This window comes from Telmatherina bonti, assembly GCF_933228915.1.
Source record: "Telmatherina bonti genome assembly, chromosome: 2".
NCBI lineage: Eukaryota > Metazoa > Chordata > Actinopteri > Atheriniformes > Telmatherinidae > Telmatherina > Telmatherina bonti.
In genome coordinates, this window is record NC_136620.1 from 7,766,288 (window position 1) to 7,789,994 (window position 23,707).

General features: G+C 45.8%; 1 protein-coding gene across 1 annotated transcript in view; it reads left to right on the top strand.

The window, feature by feature from the left end:
- The first annotated feature begins 1,971 nt into the window (after positions 1-1,971).
- The window catches only part of znf423 (zinc finger protein 423), a 230,523-nt gene continuing 208,787 nt past the window's right edge, over positions 1,972-23,707 (top strand). Inside the window, exon 1 of the mRNA XM_079259040.1 lies at positions 1,972-2,122. Coding sequence (XP_079115166.1) covers positions 2,083-2,122 — 40 coding nt within the window. The 5' untranslated portion in view covers positions 1,972-2,082. The remainder of the gene's footprint in view (positions 2,123-23,707) is intronic.

Below are 23,707 nucleotides of genomic sequence, written 5' to 3' on the forward strand. Positions count from 1 at the left end.
TGCCTGTAAAATAAGCTGAAATTGACTAAAGTAATAATAAATGAAAACTTTATGAAAATCATTACATTATTTTCTAATTCTGGTTCACTGGAATTAAAAAAAAAAAAATCAAACAAATGAGATAATTTATTACATATTCCATCAGTCATAAACTAATATTTAGTTGAACAATCCTTTAATGTTTCTGCTCCAGTCAGGTGTTTTCTGTTCCTCTCAGTCAGACTTCTGCACCTGTTGACAGGTATTTTGTCCCACTGTTCAACAGAAAAGTCTCTAATTTGTCCAGGACACATTTGTTTTGTTTTTTTCTTTCTTCAACTCAATTAAATACAAAAAAAAGTGTCTTATATTACTGAATTATATTTTTTGCAAATTTTTAGTAATTAGTCCTTTTTTAAGTCTCCAGTTATTTGAGTGACTGTTGTAAATTCAGGCTTTTTCTTTAATGAAAGGAGATGAATACATATGAGAACAACTGTATATATATATATATATATATATATATATATATATATATATATATATATATATATATATATATATATATATATATGTATGTATATATATATATCTGCAAAGAAATGTTATCCTTGTGCTGATAAAAAAGAAACAAGGATTGAGAAATGAGGTGTTCTTTGACAATGCCTGTTTAGAATTAAATGGCTGAGTTGTCATCCACAGATCACACACCAGAAGCTGGTTCTGACTAACAACTCTTTTTATTTGTCAGTGAAGTAAACGACAGAACCTCCTCCAGATCTTCCCTCCTCCTCCTCCTCCGCCTCCTCTCTGCTGCAGTTGCGCCGCTTGGCCACAGCTGGGGGCTGTTGCCTCGCTCAGCCCCTTCCATCCCTCTCTCTCCCCCCCTCTCTCTCGCTTTCTCTCCGCCTGCCCTGCCTGCCTCTCTCCTGCCTCTCTGCCTCAGCCAACCCGGGCTGTGCCGAGCTGCTCCCTGCGGGATCAGAGCGCTCCCCCGCCGGGACCCTTCTCTCACATCCCCCTGCTGGGACGCGGCTACATTTCCAGCCAAGCACTGCCTGCCTTGGCTTTATTATGTGTGTCTGCGCCGCAGCCCCGCCAGCAGAGGCAGGCAGAGGAGGAGGAGGGAGACTGGTAGCCAGAGTCAGGACAAAGAAAAAGCAGGGAGACAGAGGCTAGCGGAGGGTTAGGCTGCGGAGGTTATCACGCATCTATCACACCGCCACTGAGGACATATTAAGCAGAAAGAAAGCGTGGGTTGTAAAAGCAGCATTCCCCTCGTGGGTGGAGATGCAGGCGGAGCGCGCAGTGTCCACGCCACCAGACCACCACCGCCACAGCTTAGAGTAAAATAACGGGACGGAACCGGGAGGCTGGTCGGGTTGGGTTCGGCTCCTGACGGGGAAAAACTACACAAAAACCAAAAACAGACTGAAACAGTTTCACTAAAACTAAAGAAGCTCTGACGGAGAGACGAGAGGAGCGCGCGGGGGGTAAAGAAGCGGTTTCTCATCAGCCGGACCGTCACGCGCGTCTTCCGTGGTATCGTGACGCACTCGCCCGGACGGTGCCACTGTCACTTTTCCTTCTTATTCTCTCCCCCCTCCTTCAAACAGCCGCGGGACCTTGTTCAGGTGTTCTTGACACGCGCGTGGGCGCGAGCGCTTGGAGAGAGGCGAAAACCGCGTGAAGAAATCAAGCAAAAATATCAGGATTGTCTGCGTCGCCGTAACCGGGGAAGTTGTTTCACCCCCTCCTTCATTCAATTCTACAGGTTGCGTGAGCAACCCTTACCGCGCGCGAGAGAAGCGGAGGAGCGGCGCGGCAGAGCGGAGCGGTGCGGCGCGGCAGAGCGGCGCGGCGCGGAGCGGTGGCTTTTTGCCGGACGCGCGACCGCCGTTTAACTCACTCAGAGGCTGAAGCTGCCGCATTGCAACAGGCGAAGAAGCAGCAGCGAAGTGGTGGTGGAGGAAGAAGAGGAGGAAGAGGAGGAGGACGCATATCCCGGCCGCGTCCGCCTGCATGGTCAGCTGAAAACACGGAGCGGAGCGAAAAGTGTTGAAAAAGGAAGAAAAGACCAAGAAGAGCGGCTCGACGGCGGAGATGTCCAGACGCAAACAGGCCAAACCGCGCTCCGTCAAAGGTAAGAAAGGAAGCGGCTGCTTTCTTCACGGACACTTTTCTCAGCGTCAAACACAGAGCTGGCTTTTCCACTGCCAACTCTTCTGCCTCCTGTTTGCTCATTTCATTTTATCCCCCCCAAAGGGCTGAAGGCAGCCAGTAGTTTAACGACGGAGGTAAATTCAGCCTCGTACCTGGACCAGCAGCTGCAGCCTTACTGGGGCTGAACTGGTTGGTAACTGGGAAGGATTGAAGGAAATTCAGCTTCAGCTCAGCCTTACTGGGGCTGAACTGGTTGGTAACTGGGAAGGATTGAAGGAAATTCAGCTTCAGCTGCTTTTTCTGGCTTATGGAGAATGGGTTTGAATTGTGGCCCAACTTGTTGGGATTTCCTGAACGAGCTCCTGTTTTCTGAATGATGTGGTCCTTCTCCCCCCCAATGGAAGCTCCTGCTTGATCTGAACCACATTTGGCTCTTTATGTTAAATAACCACAGAGCCAAACGTCATTTCATGCCGTCTTCTTAAGGGAAACATATTGGTTGTGTGTGTTTGGTCTAATATTTATAGACATTTTCCCTTTTCTTAGAAAACACAGGTGGGTAATTAACAGTAATTTAAAGCAAAGCTTTGCATTAATCTATATTTTATGGGATGTTTAGGAATAAATAAGGAGCAGGCCTCAGTTCGTGCCGTCAGCATAAAGTGGTATTCATGGCAGTGCATGGTTGAGTGGGCATCAGGGGGTGCATGTGGTGTCCTTGGCCTCTGCATTTCCTTTATGGGACCCAGATGGGCAACGGGACTTGGCTGACCATGTGGTCACCACTCCCCCCACCCCATCATTTCCTCAACCATGAAAGCGTCCCTGTTTTTGGGCTTCCCAGACTGGATCAGCGGCAGCATCCCAGCAGATGATGTTCCGTCTGATTCCGGGTTTCTTGTCCCAGTCGTTGGGAAAGCTTCAGGAAGTACCGACAGAATGTGTTGTTACGTCCCTCGGGGGTATGTTTGTGGTTGTAATTGTACTGCAGCGTGCAAGAAAACAGTTTGAAAGAGTTGTTTTTTCTTCGTCGCAGGCGTGCGGGGGGGTTGTTGCAGGATGTGATTGGCAGTGACAGCCTACAGATTCCTCAGCCTCCTCAGGAATCTACTGTAAAAGTTGCTTTCAGTTTTCGCCCATCGTGGAAAAGAGATGCTGCTTGTAACGTGTGAAGTGGGAGTTTTATGGACCCCAAACACGAGGGTCTGAAATAAAAACAGGGTTTGGGATGAATTCTGGACGAAGATGTGGGAACGTCCAGCTTTACAGCCAGAATTCCCATTTTCTGTAACCCGTAGTTCAAAGTGAAAAGACCTTTAGTGGGTGTAAGCCGTGTATTTTTCCACGGTTGGTATGTTTTTTTTGTACACTTTGGACTTTAACTTGAGTTTTTTTTTTTTGGTTCTTCTTCAGATGTTTATTTAAATTCCAGTGAATATCAGGTGGATGTGTGTGTGATCGGTGTGTGAATGAGCGGTGAAGATGGCTGTTTCTGCCTCCTGCTGCAGCGTCGTTGAGCGTCGGTGGACCGTCTGTCTGCCGTGGCTGTGCGAGTGTGTGTTTCTGCTTGCGAGGTGAAGCCTTGTGTGTCTGCGTGTGTGTCGAAGAGGCCGTCAGGTCTCAGCAGCCTTGGATAACCAGAGCTTAGCTTTAGTCAGGCAGCCAAGCGAAGCGGAGCAAAGCCGAGGCAGACGACCACCACTCTGTTCGTGCTGCAGAAGCAACGCGACCTTGGTTGTCCAGCTTGCATAAACACCGTGTGTGTGTGTTTATTTTTGTGTGTGTGTGTGCTCCTCTGTGTGTGCACATGCATGTGCTATCTCTTGTCCACACCTTGTCCCCTCTGTCAGCTTGGCAACACCAGGCTTTGGAGGAAGATGGAGGAGAAATCATGGAGGTGAAGGGGGGAAAGGTGGGGAGGGGAGGTGTTTGGGGGCAGTGCAGCAGGTGAGGGGCAGGAGGGATGGAGGGAGGGCAGGCTGAGGTGAGCATCGCCAGGGGATTATCTGTGTTTTCATGTTCTCCTGTCTTTCACCTGCTCACCCAACTCTGACTGGCGGGCTTACTGTCCAGCCAGGCATACCAAAACAATAACAAAGACCCCCCCCGCCCCCATCTTTCCTGCCAGAGATGTGCATGGACTCACGGCGGTCCAGCTGACGGTCGACACACCAGCCTGGCACTGACGTAAAGACGTTGATGTTCAGTGTTTGCTGGAGACAATGCAGCGCTTTGTAAAGGCAGTGATGACGGACTCGGGCTTCGTCTCGCTGAGACAAACCGACTCAAAGTTATTACAGCTCAGAGTTTTATCAAGCAGGTTGGCTTTTAATGTCATTCTAAGTGGATCATTTTAAAGCAACATGGCTGAACTCCAGCAGGTTTTTGCACTTCGGCGCCCAGAATGGCAGCTAACCCAGCATCCTGTCTCGTATCTGAGACCTCTCCGGCCAGTAAAAGTCAGCCAGATGTTGTCAGATCTCGTGGCATGTCGCTTTCCCTGGTTCAGAATGGCCATGAAGCAAAATGCAGTTGTTATGTTACGTTCCAGGCTGGAAAAGGAAGCTGGGAAGTGTGTTTTTCCTCCTCCAGATGCTGCAGAGCTTCCAGGAGTGGACATAATTAATGTCAGTGTGGCTTTAAAACGAGTCGGAAGCTCAGAGTTTGAAGGTTTACAGCGGTCTGCAACGACTTCTCTCAGCCAGCAAACAGCCTTTAACGGGAGATTTGACATCTGTGAGAATCTGACGCTTCAGCTCCTTTTAGGCTCATAGATCTTTGAGTTTAGGTTAAAGGCCACACACACTTTGGATATTTGGTGTCATTATTCTGTTTAATGTTTGATTAAATCCCCTCCTCATTTGATCCTTTCCTAACTTTCTGCAGCACAAACCTAACAAACCCAAAACGTTGAGATATTTATCTGCAAACCGCCAGAAAAAGCAGGAAGGTTTGTGGAAAAGGTCACATTTGCAGGTGTGTGTGCAGACTAAAGCAGGTCAGAGCTCCAGAGTCCTGATCAAGTCTTCCTCTCAAGCGACGAGCCGCAGTTCTCCACTAACGGCTTCTGATGCGTCGTTATCGGGTTTCGCTACATCAATCCTACTAAAAGAAAAAGATCTATCATGTCAAGCAGGTGCCTGAGTTCAGCATGGAGGACTCGGTAACCACAGGAAGCTCCACTCGATGCACAGGCGTCAGATAAACCGTCACCGCCGGGATGTGTTGACCAGTCGAGCCTCGGCTGTGGTTCGGCCTCGTTAGCACGGAGCGGACGGCGCTAATTTACAGCCTGTTAATTGAACGTGGACTAATGATGCGATGATGGGCCATGAAACTGGCTGGTGGGTTGAGAGGGAAAGAAATGGAGGGTGGGGGGGCATGAGGAGGAAATGAAAGAGCCCTGCTTCGCGCTTATCAAAATATTATTTCAGTGGATTAATCCGTTTTTAATGTGTGTCTTTAGCGAGGCGAGGAAGAGAAAAAGCTCGTTCTGCGTCTGCTCCTCGCTGTCCTATCTCTCTCCCTCTCAGCTCTCAGCCCCTTGAGTCTCTCATGCATTATGTAGTGATGATTATTACTTAATTACACATTAATAAATCCGCTTCATTTGCAGGACATTAAACGGGAGTTGGGTGCATGTGACGGGGAGATGGAGGAGAGCGGGAAGATGGGAGAGGAAAGCAGCACTTTGGGCTTTATTTGGTTTGTGTTGTTTGTGGCGTTGGCTTTAGACAAGTGGAGGCTGGCTTTGCTGCTGGTGTGTGTCGAGCTGATGAAATCAGTCTCACGCCATCTTTCTTCCTCCGTGCGATCAGCTGGCTTAATGCAGGCAAAAAGTACTTTTTTAATTCCTCTGATGGTTTTGGAGAAACACACAAAGTCGAGGGAGGTGGATGAACCCGGGGGGATGTGGAGAGCGAAGTTTCCGCACACAGTTAAGTCTAGTTAGAGCTCAGTTTGCTCTGCTGAACCCCCGTCTCACCATGAATCCGTTCTGCAGAGACTCTGGTTTAAACGCAGCCCAACATCGCTATGACAACACGTAAAACATCCGAGTCCCAGACGGTGACGTATGAATATAAACATACCTTTCTACAGGACTTTACAGCTGATTTAAGGTTGCAACAGAAGTTGCTTTTTAATATGATTTATTTATTTATTTATTTATTTAGCAGATATTATACACACACACACACATAAATAACGGTAGTTTGTCGTCCACCGCAAACAAAAGGTTATTTTCATGCAGACAGCTTCATGCACGGCCGTCGGAGGTGATTTTAGACTGCAGATGCCACACAGTCCACCATCAGGAAGCGGATGTTCTGGAGCGCGCGGAGGAGTTCTGAGATTAGTCAAAGTTACATTTAAGTTCCGGTGATTTGGGCCGAATCGCAACGACCTGCAGAATTCACCAGGAATCGCTGAAGGGCTGTGACGATATGCTTTTGTCCCCATTCCATTGTGATTTTTTGGGTGCCGATTCGATTTAAATTGTGATTCTCACAATTCTTTGATATTGCTAATATCTGTAGATTAAAACAAAAATAAAGGATAAAACTTTTTTTCTGCTCGTCATTTTTCTTGATTTCAATGAAGAAAAAAACAACACAATAAACCAGATCATCATTCTGCTGCTATAATGCCCAAGAAGACAAGTAAAAACATCAATAAAAACAATAAAAAATGACAATTTTATAATGGATTATTTTTATTTATTTGAAAAAATATAGATTTTTTTGACAAAAAAATTTATTTTAAAATTGTAAAGCAAAAGATCCAGATTTTTATATTTTCCCACCCCTACTGATCACAATGTAAACACTCACAAGTCAGTTATGTAACGTGGAAACGATCAGAAAAGCGGGATGTGTGGGATCACATGCTGCTGGTCTCAGCTGGGGGCTGCATGCCACGTCTGCACCTGTGCATGCTGCTTAGATAGAAAACCTCATATTGGAATGCAGCCGTCATGCATACAGCTGCCAAACTCTTTCCAGTATTATGATTGTCTGATATTTATACTGAGGTGACGGTACATTTTCAACACGCTGTGCTGCTTCGTATCTGCCTTCGTAAATTCTAACCCAGTCATGTGTTAGTAAAGCCGAGGAGAGCAGCAGGAAAAGGGACGTACAGCTGTAAAAATGGGCCCAACAGGTTTGGAACCAGAGATCTCTTGGAGGTAAATCCACAGATCCTCAGAACTGCTGCTTCCCCCGTCTCCTCTCCAAGGCTTGTGGTCAGCTAGGAAGCTGGACATCATCAGGTTAACAACAAGGATGCTGATGAGCCCAAACGTGGAGGAAACGGACTGGAAATGCTGCTCCGACCAGCACACACAGTTCATCTTCTGTTGCTGCAGAAGTTGTGGAAATCACGTCTGCAGCGTGGACGCTCTTATCCCCTCTGCCTCCTTCTTCCCACCTGGCTTCGCCATCTTTTGGATGTCACCCTTTAGCAGAGCGCAGACTTGCATAGGTCGACTGGCTGGCGTAAAACCAGACCTTCCACACGTGGATTACATGAAGACAATGATGTCATTTCACAGGTAGAACTGAGCGTAATGCACAGCCGGAGCTTTTATCCATCTGGAAAAGTCTGGTCATGTTTGTGGAGCCATAGATTGTGTCAACAATACTGCATTCAGTGCACGTACAGGCACGGCGAGTCCTGCAGAAAGGCGCGTTGTGGTTTGGTATTAAGGCTTGCTGAACCATTAAATGACTCTGAAAGCTTTGTTAAAAATTCCATCGACTCCTCAGCAGGGGGTGGATTTGAGTTTTGGGTACTTGTTTTCTAATGGGACGAAACAAGCTCATGTAATTGGTGATTGGTGGAGCCCAGCGGTACCGTGCGCTGAATGTAATGGACTCATGTAGATCTGCACTCTGTACCGTCCTCTGGGACGGAAAACAAGGTGCAGGTGGAAATAAAAGTATTGCAAGAAAATACACCAATAATCTCAGACAACGATCAGAGTCGTTGTTTGATAGAAGAAGACAATCACACCGGTTTTGTCTCATCACGGTGTGACCACATCTCTTCACTGGCTGCCTGTCTCATTTAGAATAGTTTTTAAAGTTTTACTTTTGGTTTTTAAATGTTTAAATGGTCTGGCACCTCCGTACCTCTCTGAGCTTCTGCAGCATCATTGTCCTGGTAGAGCTCTTAGATCAGAATACCAGATGCTTCTCGTCGTCCCGAGGACTCGACTCGTGGAGACGGATCCTTTTCTGCAGGAGCCCTTAAACTCTGGAACAGTCTCCGTCTTTCGAGGTCTGCTGGGACTTTAAGTGGTTTTAAATCTCTTTTGAAAACTCTTCTTTTTATGTTGCTTTTAACTCCTGAGAGCAGGAGCACTCGGTCTTTTCTGTCTTATTTTGTCTTTTAACTATTATGTTGTCTTTATTTTAGTGCTGTTAATGTTGATTTATTTTATTTTACCTGTACAGCACTTTGGTTACTTTCAGGTTTGTGGAAGTGCTCTACAAATAAAGTTTGACTGATTGATTGACATCAGCTGATTTTCTGAGCCGTTTCGTAGAGATTTCTGGTGCCGTCTTCTTTCTCACTTTAGACATCAGGTTCTTTATAATTAATTATTTTATCTGTAAAACTTTTGGGCATCATTTAAATATAATAAGAAATAGTAAGAGTTCATACATTTACTTTGATTTCATGACACACAGTGTGAAACCAGGATTTTTGCAACTATGTCCAAATATCTACCAGCCAACAACGCTGCATGGTTGTTGGTCTGGATTTTCACACACAACCATCTCCAGGGCTTTCAGATCATCTCCACCATGACGATGAGCTCACTGTCCTCCAACGGCCTCCACAGCGAAACTCAGAACATATAAACTCAAAAAAACATCATCAGTGAGTTTGTTGTTAATATGATGAGCAGCATCAGGATCGATTATATGACATCATGGAGGTTTGATTCAGTCATTTTATTGTGTGTGCATGTTTAGAAAGGCTGGAGCCTTTAGCAAGAGGTGTGTGTGTGTGTGTGCCTGCCAGCGACAGCTCCTTATCAGCAGCCGGCCGGGTGTGGTTGTGCATGCCCATGTGTGTGTGTGTGGAAGTGTGGGAGAAGCATCATGGGCCTGGACTGTGCCATTGTAGCGGCTTAGCTAGCCTCGTTTATCAGCTGCAAACTCGCTGGACCTTAACGCACACCCACTCCCCCCAGAGACCCCCCCCCCCACACACACACACACACACACACACACACACATATATACGTGCAGTGTAGCTGTGCATGCCCATGTTCTCAGCTTTTAAGAAGAGAAAGATGATGCTGGTGTAAGTACACTTGTGCACACAAGCGCACGCCCACTCTGTCAGTGCAGACCCTGCCTGCCAAGTCTGAATCCCCCCACCACTCCGTGCTCTCAGAGGACATGGGCCCTTCTAAGTTTCCAACATTTCTTTATGTGTGTGTGTGTGTGTTAGAGAATATCTAACAGCCTCCAAATAAAAGATGGCTTCTTTGTTCAGTGCTGACTTTTTGCCTGCAGCACATTTGTGCTGTTTCATTCGTCTTTTGTCACAGCTGAACCTTTAAAAGGCAAAAAATAGCTCTGTTAGTTTTTTAAACACGGACTTAACCTTTTGTGTAAATTATGAGAATGCACTGAAATGCATTTATTTCTGCGCCCTGCAGCCCACCTGCTTTCAAGCTTTTAAAGTTTCTCCAGCTTTCTGGAGGTTTTTTTTTCAGAGGTTTTGCTTGGATATTTTCTAGTCCACTCCTTGTACCTTCCTGCTTCCAGAAAACCGTTTGTTCTCTCCGAAGCCACCAAACTCTGAGCTATGAATTATTAAAGGATTAAAAGGCTCCTTGAGATTAATTTCTGCTTCCTTACGCACGTAAACGAGGACCTATGAGGTCACGTCGCCATCCTCGTACGTCCATGCGTCTTTGTGGCAGAGCTGAGTTCATAATTTACATCTACGTTTTGACTCTGGTCGGTAATGATGATGCACCGCTTTAAAGCTCTTTACAACTGTCAAAAGAAAGAAAAAAATAGTTTTTTTTTTATTTTGCTCAACTTTGTTGTCTTCTTGTTCCTCTTCTTCTCTGGTTTGCTCCTTTAGCTGGTTGTGTGTCAGCTCTACAACTCACCACAACGCCGCCATTTCTGGTGTTATTCCTCTTTTTTCTTTTTCATGTGATGGACAGCTAACTCTCTTGAAAACAGACCAAACTATGTGGTGTTAGCTGTTAGCTGGTAGTTGTTTGCTGCTAGCTGTTTGATGGTCGTTGTTTGCTGTTAGCTGGTAGTTGTTTGCTCTTGTTGTTTGCTGTTAGCTGTTAGCTGGTAGTTGTTTGCTGTTAGCTGTTCGATGGTAGTTGTTTGCTGTTAGCTGGTAGTTGTTTGCTGTTAGCTGGTAGTTGTTTGCTGCTAGCTGGTAGTTGTTTGCTGTTAGCTGGTAGTTGTTAGCTGGTAGTTGTTTGCTGCTAGCTGGTAGTTGTTTGCTGTTAGCTGTTAGTTGTTAGCTGGTAGTTGTTTGCTGCTAGCTGTTCAATGGTAGTTGTTTGCTGTTAGCTGGTAGTTGTTTGCTGTTAGCTGTTCGATGGTAGTTGTTTGCTGTTAGCTGGTAGTTGTTTGCTGCTAGCTGGTAGTTGTTTGCTGTTAGCTGTTAGCTGTTTGCTGTTAGCTGGTAGTTGTTTGCTGCTAGCTGGTAGTTGTTTGCTGTTAGCTGGTAGTTGTTAGCTGGTAGTTGTTTGCTGCTAGCTGGTAGTTGTTTGCTGTTAGCTGGTAGCTGTTTGCTGCTAGCTGGTAGTTGTTTGCTGTTAGCTGGTAGTTGTTAGCTGGTAGTTGTTTGCTGTTAGCTGTTCGATGATAGTTGTTTGCTGTTAGCTGGTAGTTGTTTGCTGCTAGCTGGTAGTTGTTTGCTGTTAGCTGGTAGCTGTTTGCTGCTAGCTGGTAGTTGTTTGCTGTTAGCTGGTAGTTGTTTGCTGCTAGCTGGTAGTTGTTTGCTGCTAGCTGTTCGATGGTAGTTGTTTGCTGTTAGCTGGTAGTTGTTAGCTGGTAGTTGTTTGCTGTTAGCTGTTAGTTGTTTGCTGTTAGCTGTTCGATGGTAGTTGTTAGCTGTTAGCTGGTAGTTGTTTGCTGTTAGCTGGTAGTTGTTACCTGGTAGTTGTTTGCTGCTAGCTGGTAGTTGTTTGCTGTTAGCTGGTAGTTGTTAGCTGGAAAGTCGTCATATCTCAGCATGGTGTCAGAAACTGAAGATGTGGTAAAGAAAAGAAGAAGTTGGGAGTAAAACACTATCTACAGCAGAGGAAGAGGATCTGAAAGCGATGTTCAATCCACACGGCTCAACTGTTGGGTTTGTGGTGCAGAAATGTCCATCTGTGATGCTTTAAATGAGCGTTAGTACCAAAAGAGTTCTTTTAGACAGAATTTGTTCTCACCTTTTCTCAGCAGTTAGTCCTTCCATCACCCTATTCATCATCATCATCATCTTCCATCACCTACCTTCCTTCCCTGGACCCCTGTCTCTGTACCCCCCCTCCCATTTCTGTACATTAAACATTAGTGGTGGGGGCAATTAGCAGCTCCCCTACGCACACCTGGCTGATGCATAATATATTTACTGGGATACCTTCCCACTCGCTCTGACACACACTGCTGTTGATGAAAGGGTGACTTCAGGGAAATGGGAATCTGTGTGTGTGTGTGTGTGTGTGTGTGTGAGAGAGAGAGAGAGAGAGAGAGAGCTTTGAGGCTCTTTTTCTGACCTCACCTCACACGACTCCTAAATATAAGCTTTAGGCCGTGCTGAAATCCACTCCTTTAGTCGTGTTTTCAGACAAAATAAATGTTATTTCTGAGATTTGTGTTGTTGTACTGGAACATCATGTTGGGAGCAGATTTATTTCTAGTTTTTAGAAACTAATTAGAGTTTCATCTTCAGGGTATAAAGACAGGAAAATGTCCTGCTTCTTTCCCCACTTTGAATATTCAGATATGAGTAAATAAAGCTAAAAATGTTTTTTATTCTTTATGATTTATACATATTTTCACAAGTTTTCTATTTGTTTATTTCACACACAAGCACTCCGAGTGGAAACACAAGCACACACTGAAACCGAGCACCCAGACTAATTGTCCTCATAGTGTGGAGTCCTCAGCCGAACAAGCTGCTTGTGTTGCGTTCCTTTTTTATCCAGCACTCTGCCAGGTCTTTGTGGTGCACCCTGCTATAGACCTACCAACGGTTCTTTTCAGCGCTGAAGTCTTCAGTTGGTTTTTCTAACTCCTTTCCTTTCACCTCCCAGTCAAAAGGCAAAGGTGTCCTGCTGGGAGACTCACAATGGAGCGAATGGGAGCAGCGGAAAGACGGCGAGAGAGAAAGACGCTCCACACAGGAACACAGAGAAATCAGAAATAGTTTCAAGAAAATTAAATTTGAACATGTTTCTGTCTTAGAAAGCCAGTGAGGAACTACAAAAATAATACATTTTAAAGTGTGGAGTTTATTTTAGCTGTTCCAAAGTCACTTATAAATTCAGTAAGTTTTCCACCTTATGAGAGCCGGTTTGGACCCTTTTTCCTTCAAAACGGCTCTAATTCTTGGAGGCAGCTTTGTGACATGGTGCATCATCCTGCTGGAAGTTTCCATCAGAAGATGCTACACTGTGCTCAGAAAGGGATGGACATGGTCAGCAGCAGGACTCAGGCAGGCTGTGGAGGTTAAACCATGTCATGTTGGTACTGAGGGACCAAAGTGTCACCAAAACCAGCAGATTCTGATCCTACCATGTGAATGTGGAGCTGAACTGGAGACTCATCAGACCAGCAACGTTTCTCCATCTTCTATTGTCCAGTTCTGGTGAGTCTGTGTGAATTGTAGCCTCAGTTTCCTGTTCTTACTGACAGGAGGGAACCCGCTGTGGTCTTCTGCTGCTGGAGACCATCTGCTTCCAGGCTGGACGGGTTGTGTGTTCAGAGATGATGGGTTGTAACCAGTTCTGACTGGACTTTCTGTTACTATATTCTCTGTAAACCATTGAGTAAAAATCCCAACAGATCAGCAGTTTCTGAAATAATCAGTCACTTAGGTCTCCTTTCTTCCTCATTCTGGTGCTCAGATTGGATATCGGCGAGTTGTTTTCAGCATGTCTACGTGACTAAATGCTGCCATGTGATTGGCTGATCAGATTTTTGTACAAAAATATTTGAACCTCAAACGTGGACGCTAAGTGTGTCCTGCTAGCGGACAGCGGGCTAACTCACACCAGAGTTCTGTGTTTCCTCTCCGGACTCCACGTGGAATAACTTTGTAGGATGTTGTGGAAGTTTATATTTCATGTAAACAAAACTAAAGAAGTTAAATTAGGCCCCGCCCCTCTTCCTGTTGCCACACTGCGTGCTGCGTTCAGGTGCACAGCAGATGTCGGACAGCATAGCATCCTCCTGCTGCTGCACTTCTACAGGTTTAGTTGAGACATTTTTATGTTGTCAACGTAAAATTATTTAATTCTCTGCACTGTGAAGGCATGACGCTAACGATCCAGCTGGGCGGCCTGCGGATATTGGAATTGCTAATATCTGATACTTAATCTTTAAGCAATATCGACCGATACGGACAACATGTTGTGCTGATAATATCCTGTCAGTAATGGATCCTAAAAGAAGTTTTAGGATCTATCTTTACTGAACACAGTGGAATTTATTCTCCTCTCGTCTCCTCTTCTCTCCATCAAATAACTAACAAGCTGCGAAGGAAAATATCTGTAACGTCTCTCTTTTATTGACACCAGCATGCTGAGCCAATGAGTTTATTCTACCAAAGAGCAATTAGTGTGCTAGTGGAGCTGAAACCGCCGCCGCCTGCAGCCGTGTCTTTAAATGAACGTTGCTAATTGGATGAAGATTTCTCTCAGCAAACACGAAGATGCTGCTATCATGCAGACGATTTAGTAGTTTTTGTCAGAATCACAGTTGCATGTTAAACTTTGACTTAGTAGTTTGGATCTCATGAGAACTGAGCTTCATCAGCTAAAACGTCGGAGAATTTCTGGTTTTCACATGAAGGATAATGATGAAAAAGCTGAAACAACCGGTTTGAAAAGTTGTTCTGAAAATGGAAAGCCCACATTCGCCTCTGCAGAAGCGAACATGGAGCCGGAGCGCTGTGTGTATGTTTTCCCCGTTTATTCCCACAAGGAGCATGACGAGTGAGTTAATCTGTCCGCCAGCGCCGACACAAAGCTGTTTATGTCCCGTCTTTCCTCCCCATCTTCCTCCTCCTCCTGTAAAGCCTAATCAAGTTTGTATCAAGCTAAATAATGCCGTAGCGTGAAATTGGAGTGCTCAGTCAAAAAGCACTCCGAGCCCGTACGACAAGAGAAGGCAATTACACCCCCCCCTCCTCCGCCTGCAGCCTCCCCGCTCATGTTGTCGTCCTGACTCAGAATATGCATGAAGTCTAACTGCTATGCTTAATTTGTCTGGTCTCATCTCCGCGGCGTTTGTGTTCTGCGGGTGAACTCTGAGCTGGAGAACCAGTGTGTACTGGTGAACGCCGGCTGCTGGGGGAGCTTCTAGTTCAGTTATTTCTGGAGGCCTCCCCAGAGTGGAGGTACTCCAGAGGAATGCGTTCCCTCTCCTCCTCCTGCCCTCTCTTTCTTTCTCTGTCCTACTCGCCATGTTTCTCCTCGCCGCCCTCCTTCACCTCTCGTCCTTCCTCGCTGGTGATGTCATCCTCACCCTTTTTTCTTTGTATCCTCCCCCCCTCGGCTCCCCGTTTACTCCTCGCTCTCGTTCCGTTTTTCTTTTTCCCCTGCACGTCTCTGATGCTATTGATTCCTCTTCCCGCCACACTCTCTGACAGACAGAAAAACAAATGTCAGATCAGAGAGGCTCTTTAATCTCAAGCTGTGTTGTTTGGCCCTGAACATCAACTCTGCGCTCGCCTGCGTGTGCGTGTGCACATGCGTAGTGCTCTCCGCTGAAAAAGCATGTGGATGAGCCGTTCCCGCTAACGGACGGCTCCATGCGTGTGAAAGTAAGTTTAACAGGATAAAAGTCAAAACAAATCCTGTCTGTGTTGTAAAACGTCATGTTTTTCTGTCTCGCCTTGCCGTTTTCCCTCCGTTTGTTGCTGCGCTGAGCTGAAGGAAGAAGAAAGAGACGTGTTTGTGTGTTTATGTTGTCAGACTTTGTGTGTTCATGTTTGAGGCTGCAGGGAATGTTGGATAGAGATCACACTGGAAAGCAAAGCAAGGCTTACAGCTGCTTCATGCAGGAAGACATGAAAGCAAAAACATGTCAGAAAGTTTCAAATTAAAACAATATATCCTTGATATAAGTATAATCAATAGAAACGCTCTTCCCTCCCCCACCCTCCCATCTCCCCAGGGTAGGGTGGGTGGAAGTTCATCTCTAGATTGGGTTCTCTACCAGGACTGTGCTTTTCTGGACGGAGATGTCTGATGTCTCACCAGGTATCTGTTGGAGCCACTTCTCCAGTGTGGGGGACACGGCCCCCAGTGCTCCCATCACTATGGGTACGACTGTTGCTTTCACCCTCCAGGCCTTCTCCAGGTCTTCCTTCAGGCCTTGGTACTTCTCCAGTTTCTCCTTTTTCCTGATATTTCCATCATTGGGGATGGATCCATCGATCACTACAGCTTTCCTCTGCTGCTTCTCCATGATCACTGTGTCTGCTTGGTTGGCCGCCACCATTTTATCTGTCTGGATCTGGAAGTCCCAGAGGATCTTAGCCCTCTCATTCTCCACCACCTTGGGGGGAGTTTCCCACTGGGACTTAGGGGTCTCCAGTCCATATTCTGCACAGATGTTCCTGTACACTATGCCAGCTACTTGGTTATGGTGCTCCATGTATTCTTTGCACCCTGCTGTGAGGTGCTGGAATGTTTCAGGGCTTTCATTGCACAGTCTGCACCTGGGTTAAACTCAACTCAACTTTGTTTATAAAGACCTTTAAAACAACCGGATTTGGAACAAAGTGCTGAACACAATCAGCCAAAATAACAACCAACAGTTGAAAGGCAAATAAATAGCACAATAAAACAACAGATCATACAAGGAATATATACAATATATATATTATATATATTGTTTGGACTATAGAAAATATCTGTAGTTTCATATGAGGCTCTATTGTTTATGCATCGATAAGCTGCTTTACGGCACGCTGCAATACATAAAACAAACATGTAGGAAGACGGTAGCAGACGTGTTTCAGAGGATAATTCACTAAAAGATGAGCAGCCGACCCAAACCGATGAGCTTGTTCCTAAAAGAGGGAAATTTCTGTCTGGATGCGGTTTGGATATAAAAAGACCGACGTGGAACCGACAACAGACCAACTCACAGTCCCAACAACGGACTCCGACACAACTAACTCATTTCATCACCTGCAGGAATCAGGATAAAGAACACAGAATAAAGAATAGAGTCAACGAGTAAAAGCAGCAAAAGCAGCGTCAAGTGGAGGAGAAAGCTCAGAATAAACTCCAAACGCTGCAGCAGGTATGTACCTGTGGAACGTCATACGGCCATAGTTCCCCCAGATGGAAGGAGATCACTGCTGCCGTTGCCTAGCAACACCTGATACATAACTGATGACTGACACAATATTACACAATTTTATATGGTTATTTATATCGTTCTGGGGATAATAAATGAGCTGAATCGAGACACGAGACTTTGGTCGTATCGCCCAGCCACCCGGAGTTCTGCCTGGTCTGGTAGATCTGATCCTCGATGGCCCTGGTACTTGGACCCTCTGTGCTGTTCTGGTCCAGCCCTCTCTAGTCTTGTTCATATCGGCCATGTTGGCAATCTGACAGCCGTCCGTCCCATGCAGGAGTTTGTCCTCCCATGACAGCTCCTCCATTTCCTCCCCTCCAGTGCAGAGACATTCACTACGTGTTTCGTCCCGTGGGGTCGTCTTCATGGTGAATTCTTGGAGCCTGGGTGATCCTCTCTTTGGTCTTCTCCATGTTTAGCAGAAGGTTGTTGTTTGTGCACCAGCTGGCCTGGAGGCTCCCCTCCTTTCTGTAGTCGCTGATGAGACCTGCTAGGATCTGGTGCTGAACCAGACTGTTGTGAGGATTTTTGTAGAGAAGAATGGTGGAAAAAGAGAGACAGTCGGTCTACATAAAGAGATGAAGCCACCTGGCCTGGAACGCTAAACTCTTTAAGAGTTTCTGGAATGACCCAGCAGTCTCCAGCAGACTCAAATTACTACCTGAAATACCAAGTTATTACGTTTTTACTTCAGCCTGTTGGTCAGTCCCTCCACAGTTCTATAGTATTCCTATTTTTCCTTAAACTGATTTAAAAGAGATGCTTCGTATTGAGGGACGTATCTGCAGATACGCGCCAGAGGTCTCCTGCAGAACAAGTTGCTTTCCCTCTAATGCTGGATTTTAGCTTCACAAGCTCGTCCATGTAACATATTGGAGGCTTTATAAACTGGATTTGTGAAATATGGAACCATGGTAGAACCAAACGGCTTTAAAGGAACATCCTGAATGTGTTTCCTGCTAGTGATGATCTGATGTGCCTGCTTGAAATGAATGCATGTAGAATATTGTTTATTATAACAATACATATGAATGAAAATAAAAGTTCTACCATATTTTTTGTAGTGATCAAAGCACTCTGGGATAGGGCTGTGACAATACGCGTTTGTCGTGATTTGATTCTGATTTTTTTTGGGTGCTGATTCGATATAAATTGTGATTCTGACAATTCTTTGATATTGCTGATTTTTGTAGATTAAAAACAAAAAAAAAAGTCTAAAACTTTGTTTTGCTCATCATTTTTCTTGATTTCAATGAGGAAAAAACAACAGCAGCCATCATTCTGCTGCTATAATGCCCAAGAGGACACGTAAAAGATCAATAAAAATGGCAAAGATTTTATAATGGATTATTTTTATTTATTTAAAAAAAATCTTTTTTTTTTCTTTTTTTTTTTAAACAAAAAATTGATTTTAAAATTTTGAAGCAAAAAAAACCCGATTTTTGATTATTTCGATTTTTGGATTTGATTTTCCCGCCCCTACTCTGGGAGCCCGAGCCTAAGTGGAACGTTTTAGTCCAAAAATGTTCATTAATGGGTCCAAAAAGCAGGACTTGCTGGTAAACCGATGGGCAACGAGTGGTGACGAGGCATCTCGCTGCACCCTCTGTGGAGGACACGTGGAGACGGACGGGGAGTTGGACGTGGAGACAGACCTGGACCAGGAGGTGGTTCAGCGTTTCCAGTCTCTACCTGGAGCAGAACTTCTGCATCACACCAGTAAACCTCATGTTGGACAGCTGAGACCATGTTGGACAGCTGAGAACGACTGATGGACGAACAAAGCTCAAACCGTCTGATTTTGGGAAGGGAATCAGATGGTGAAAGACTTTGGACGGGAAGAGGAAGAGCTGCACAGAGAGGCAGTGGGAAGAGGAAGATAGAGAGGGCGACGGAGCTTGTCCGCCAGGCTTTGTGTGCTTGTTGTTCTTCCTCTCTGCCATCCATCTAAGCCCTCTGCTAACTCTGTCCCTCAACACATGCGCGCTCCCACAAACAGCAGCGTACGTGCACACACACACACTGACGCTGTCCCAAGCCTCTGACTAGCCTGGTGTTTCTGGCCGTGACTCGGTGTTTGGGATGTGTGTGCTTGTGTTTTAAGGCTGTTTTGTGCAGAATGCAGGCAAGCAGAGAGAGCGGTTTCACTGCTGATAAAAGTATTTGGTTAATCAGCTTCTGTCCCCGTCCCCTGACTAGATGTGCTGGTGGATGTGTGTGTTTGACACAGGCCATTGAAGTTGTGGGTAGGGGATGTGGGGGGCAGTCCCTGGGGGCGGGCTGGGGATGTAGATTGGCATCAGCTTCAGGCCAGTAGCATCACAAAGTTGTTCCTGAGGGACAGGAAGGCCAGCCAATGAGAGAGTCCTCCTGGAGATCCAGGGAAAAAGCCGGTTGTGGTTGGGGGGGGGGGGGACGAAGGGGGGTGGGGGGCTTAGGAAGTGGGTTGAACATACAGAAAGGGAGGGCGCATTAAGAAAAAGATGAAGAGACAGGCAGATACACAGGGGGAGGGAGTCAGATGACAATTACCCTCCTGACTTCTGTCCAGCACCGGTTGTCAATCAGCTTCCTCCTCTGGGTCCAGAACCCAGCCGTCATTGGCTAGACGGACCCATATCCCGCCTCTCTGGGCCTCCTGGCCAATCCAGGATTGGCCACGATGACCCGTCCATCACAGAGACGTGGGAACACCAGAGCCTTGGGCTGCTTTGGGAATAAATGGCCCTGATACGGCGCGTGAAGCGGCGTTGTTTAGCAGGAGGAAAGACAAAGGATTTTCTTCGCCAGGCTGCGACTGCTTTCAAGGGACAGAAAAGACAAAGATGGAGGGAAGCAAGTTAGCCTGGCAGATGAAAGGAGATGCCGAGGGAAGGGGGGGGTAAATAAAGGCTGGATGGTGAGCAGTGATCAAAGCAGGAACGGTTAAGATACAGGAGGAAGAGATGATGATGCCGAACAGGCGATGACAGAATAAACAAGCAAAGGTAGAAAAATAGGTTAGAAACAGCGAGAAAAAGATGGAGGAGTGCTGTTCGGCTTTGCAGGAGTGTGTGTGTGTGTGTTTTGCATGTTCATGTAGATAATTAATGACAACAACGACTGTGTAAATATTTGTCCATGTTAACATGATGATGATGATGATGATGATGCAGAAGCTGTTTTTTCCTGCTGCTGTTCCACTTTGCAGCTTTTTTCTGTTTGAAGAAAAACAGTCACGTTGTGAATCAGAACGACGCCGGAAGTCGTTGTGTTGGTCGGGTTTAGGAGCAGTGGGAGCGTCCAGCGGCGCTCAGAAGACAAGGACGACTGAATGGAGCCATGTTTCTGTCAACATTCAGTGGTTTGCAGACTCTGCCTGCTGGTGATGATAGTCTAACGTGTCTCTACAGACCGTTTCCATCAGTATCGTCTTGCCTCGGCTTGGAGGGTTTTCCACTCGTTTACTTTTTTGTACCTCCTCAGGCCAGGTTCCGAGTCGGGTCGTGTGTGACGTCGCCAGACTGCATGCCGCTGTTGGTCAGGGAGCGGCCAATTAGAGGTCAGGGATGACATCACTGGAAGAGCGACTCCCACTTGCAAGTTGTTTACATTACGTGACAAGAAATGTCGCAACAAAAGCCTGTTCCGTGGTCCAACTGTAACGACTCAGGAGATGGGACCCAAAAGAACCAGAAGACCTCAGGACTGGTTAAAGATTTTACTGTCAATAACTGGGGTCGAGGAAGCAGGAAGCCAACTCAAGAAGGGCTTGAAGTCCCCTTAGAGCAGGGGTGTCAGAATCCCGTCCTCGAGGGCCGGAATCCGGCAGGTTTTTGTTGTTTCCCTCCACCAACACAGCTGATTCAAATCAATGGATCCAGCAGCTTCTTGTCAACCTGTTTGAGTGTCAGTCAGGTGTGTGTTGGAGCACAGAGACAACAAAAACCTGCAGGATACCGGCCCTCCAGGACTGCAGTTTTACACCCCTGCCTTAGAGGATCCAAACTGGGTCCGGCTGGTGACGACAGGAGGGTTAGTGAAATGGCACACATGGAGAAGCCAACTCCAGGGAGATATGATGTCCAAGAAGGGGAAAAAGGAGTTCCTCTCACCCGAGATTATTGAGGGTTTGTTCAGTATCCAAAATCCAAATCCAAATCCAAAATCCAAAAGCCAGTCCAAGGTCCATACACCGAGTTGACCCACGAGGGGAAGAGGCAAGGAAAAACGCCGGGCAGGCAGGTTCTCGGGAGACGGAGAAACAGGGCAGGAATACAGGGTGATCTAGAGAGTTACTGAAGGCTGGAAACGAACAGAGATAATCTGACGATCTGGCAACCAACAATCCTGGGTTTGCTGCTTAAATAGAGGGAGGCACAGGTGGAAACCAACAGCCCAGGAGGATGCCTTCAGGGACAACTGGGAAAAATCATGACACCAACTCTGAGGTGGAGACATTTCTTTGGTTGCTGAGGAAAGGATACAGAGGGAACCAGATGGAAATGAAAACATCTATCAAGAGCTTTCTGACTCAACGTCTACGGCTAGCAACGGAGTTTCCAGCAGCGTCGAGAAAAGCTGGAAAAGCTCCAAAGTGACTTTCGACAGGTCAAGGACCACCATGGTCCGAGTGGATCAAACAGACTGAAAGTGGTTCCAGTTTATGGTCAGCGAGCCGCAGACCGAGTAGCAGATTGCCTCTCGGTCCTGTGTTGTTATAGAGCTTGTCGTGCACAACACTGACGTCACTGCAATTTAACGCAAACCCCTTTTAGACCTGGTACTAACCTGTAATGGAAAAGAAACCAGACCAAACTGAGACGAGTCGAGGCGAGACAAGCTGGTGCTGATGGAAAAGAGGCATTACTTTCTTGGCCTGGTTATTGTCAATGAAATGTCATGATTCCATGATTAAAACCGAGTCAGACTCTCCATGCAAACGTTGCAGATCTACCAGACGGGTTTGGCCTCGTGGGCGCCCAGAAACATGCAGAATAACCCGAACAAAGTCCAGAAGTAAACTGAGAATGGCTGAGATGGGCGGGCTCGCACAGCGGTGGTCCCTCCTTCAGGTGCCTTAACAAACTGGATGTCTGAGGCACCTGATTGGCTGACTGTCCGGTAAAGGGAGGCGTGATCTGTGTGTGAGAAGGGGGGGGGAGGAACGTGGGGGGGGGGGGGGGGTGTTTGCTATACAAATGGAGACGTTTGGAACTGAGGCGAGCTTGTTTTGTACACAAACAATCCACCAAAAAACCCACTTTTTATTAGTAGTTTCTGCTCGTTTTCATGCCTTAAAGTTGAGAATTTTATCATCAAGTCTGAACAGAAACAAACCTGTTAGCGGTTCTACTTAAAAAGAAGAGAATTTGGCATCAACTGGATGTTCTGAGAGGAGATCCTGGCAGTTTTCAGGACGAGCCCGTTTTCGCTCCACGTGCAGGTGGAGCTGATCTGCTGCTGCGGTTCAGACATCATCCTTCATGTTAAGCGATGATTTAAGGAACTGTACGATTTAAGTAGCGTATAGCGTTCATACTGCGACTACGCATTGCACCAGGGTTCTCATCAGAGGAATGATCACAGTATTCAGATTAAGGTTTAGGTCTGATGGAGGAAGCTGTTGAGGAGTTTTAGATCTAACTAGAAAATGTGAATTCACAAACAGAAAAAAACCTGTTTTAATCTCGGTGTTGGTGCATAAAAAGGTGGGATGCAAAGCAGAGCGCTGGAAGCACGCACCACTTTTCTTTCTTTCTGTATTTTTTACTTTATTTCTCCATGAAGCAACAAACACGGAACAGAAAGACACTCGGTCTGAAGCGACGACTCTTGAGAGTGGACTGTATGCCAGATTTAGGCAGATATTTTATTTATAACCGTTAAAATCTTTGACTTAGGCGCTTTATCATGCTGTTGCTCTGAATGCTGAATGCTCTCTCTGGTCATCCTAACATACAGTACCAGTCAAAAGTCTGGACACGCGATCCCAGTAAATGTAAAACCATTTGACTGCTGGTGGACATGACACTAAAACAGCTTTTTCAGGCCATTTCACACAACAGATAAAATTTATACCATGTCAAAAAAAAGGCAGTTTTTAAGTTTTTCTCATGCATAGTATGTGAAGTTCAGCGAATGATGTGTGTCTTGTTACATAAATTTGTAACTTGGGAAGCTGAGCACAGTTAGAAAATAGCAATTCAATATGACATTACAGAAAACGTTAACGGCGTGTTACCCAGCATTTAGCTTCATGTTGTCACACGTTAGGTGTATGTTCTCCGTTCACTCACCTTTTAATGTCGTGCTTTACATTTAAATCATCCATTTAGGATATTTTAATCTGTTTGTTTGGACTTTTTCTGCCGTATTTCCCCACTCTGACACGCCTCTTCTGCAGCTCGCATGAAACGAACAACGCAACACAAAATGTGCAACTATGTTTTAGGTTGTGAGCTGAAAAATGAAGTTAACTGTCCTCACTTCTAAACTGAGGATTTGCTAAAATTAGAGACTGCAGATGGAAAGAGCATCAGTTCTAGACTTAGTGATACCTCAGTGTGCTCTGTGAGTTTACAGACGGTGTGCAGAACGAAGCAGCCTTTCCCTCTAAAGGCATATCTGCGGGGTTTAAAAAGATTCCTGCATGTTTTGACACTGAGACTCGGAAACTGGGCAGTTTTGCGTCACATATCACACCCTATTTGCAGATGTTAGTAAATGTGTGTGCGTGTGTTTAGCCTTTTTGTTCAGACAGACTGATATAATTGTGTGGTTAATGAACTGCAGCATCCCGTTACAATGCAGACAGGCGTGTTCTGCTGTTTCATTTTGCAGCTGCTGTAATGTAGAAGTTAGTGTTAAGGCTTTTATGTGTGTGACGAATGTGTTTACAGCTGATTGAAGGTGATTCTGCATGTTTCTTATCTCGGCTTTGTGTGTTTACGCTGAAAGGATAAAGCTGCTTTTATGCTTTAAAGATAACTATAGTAAAAGAA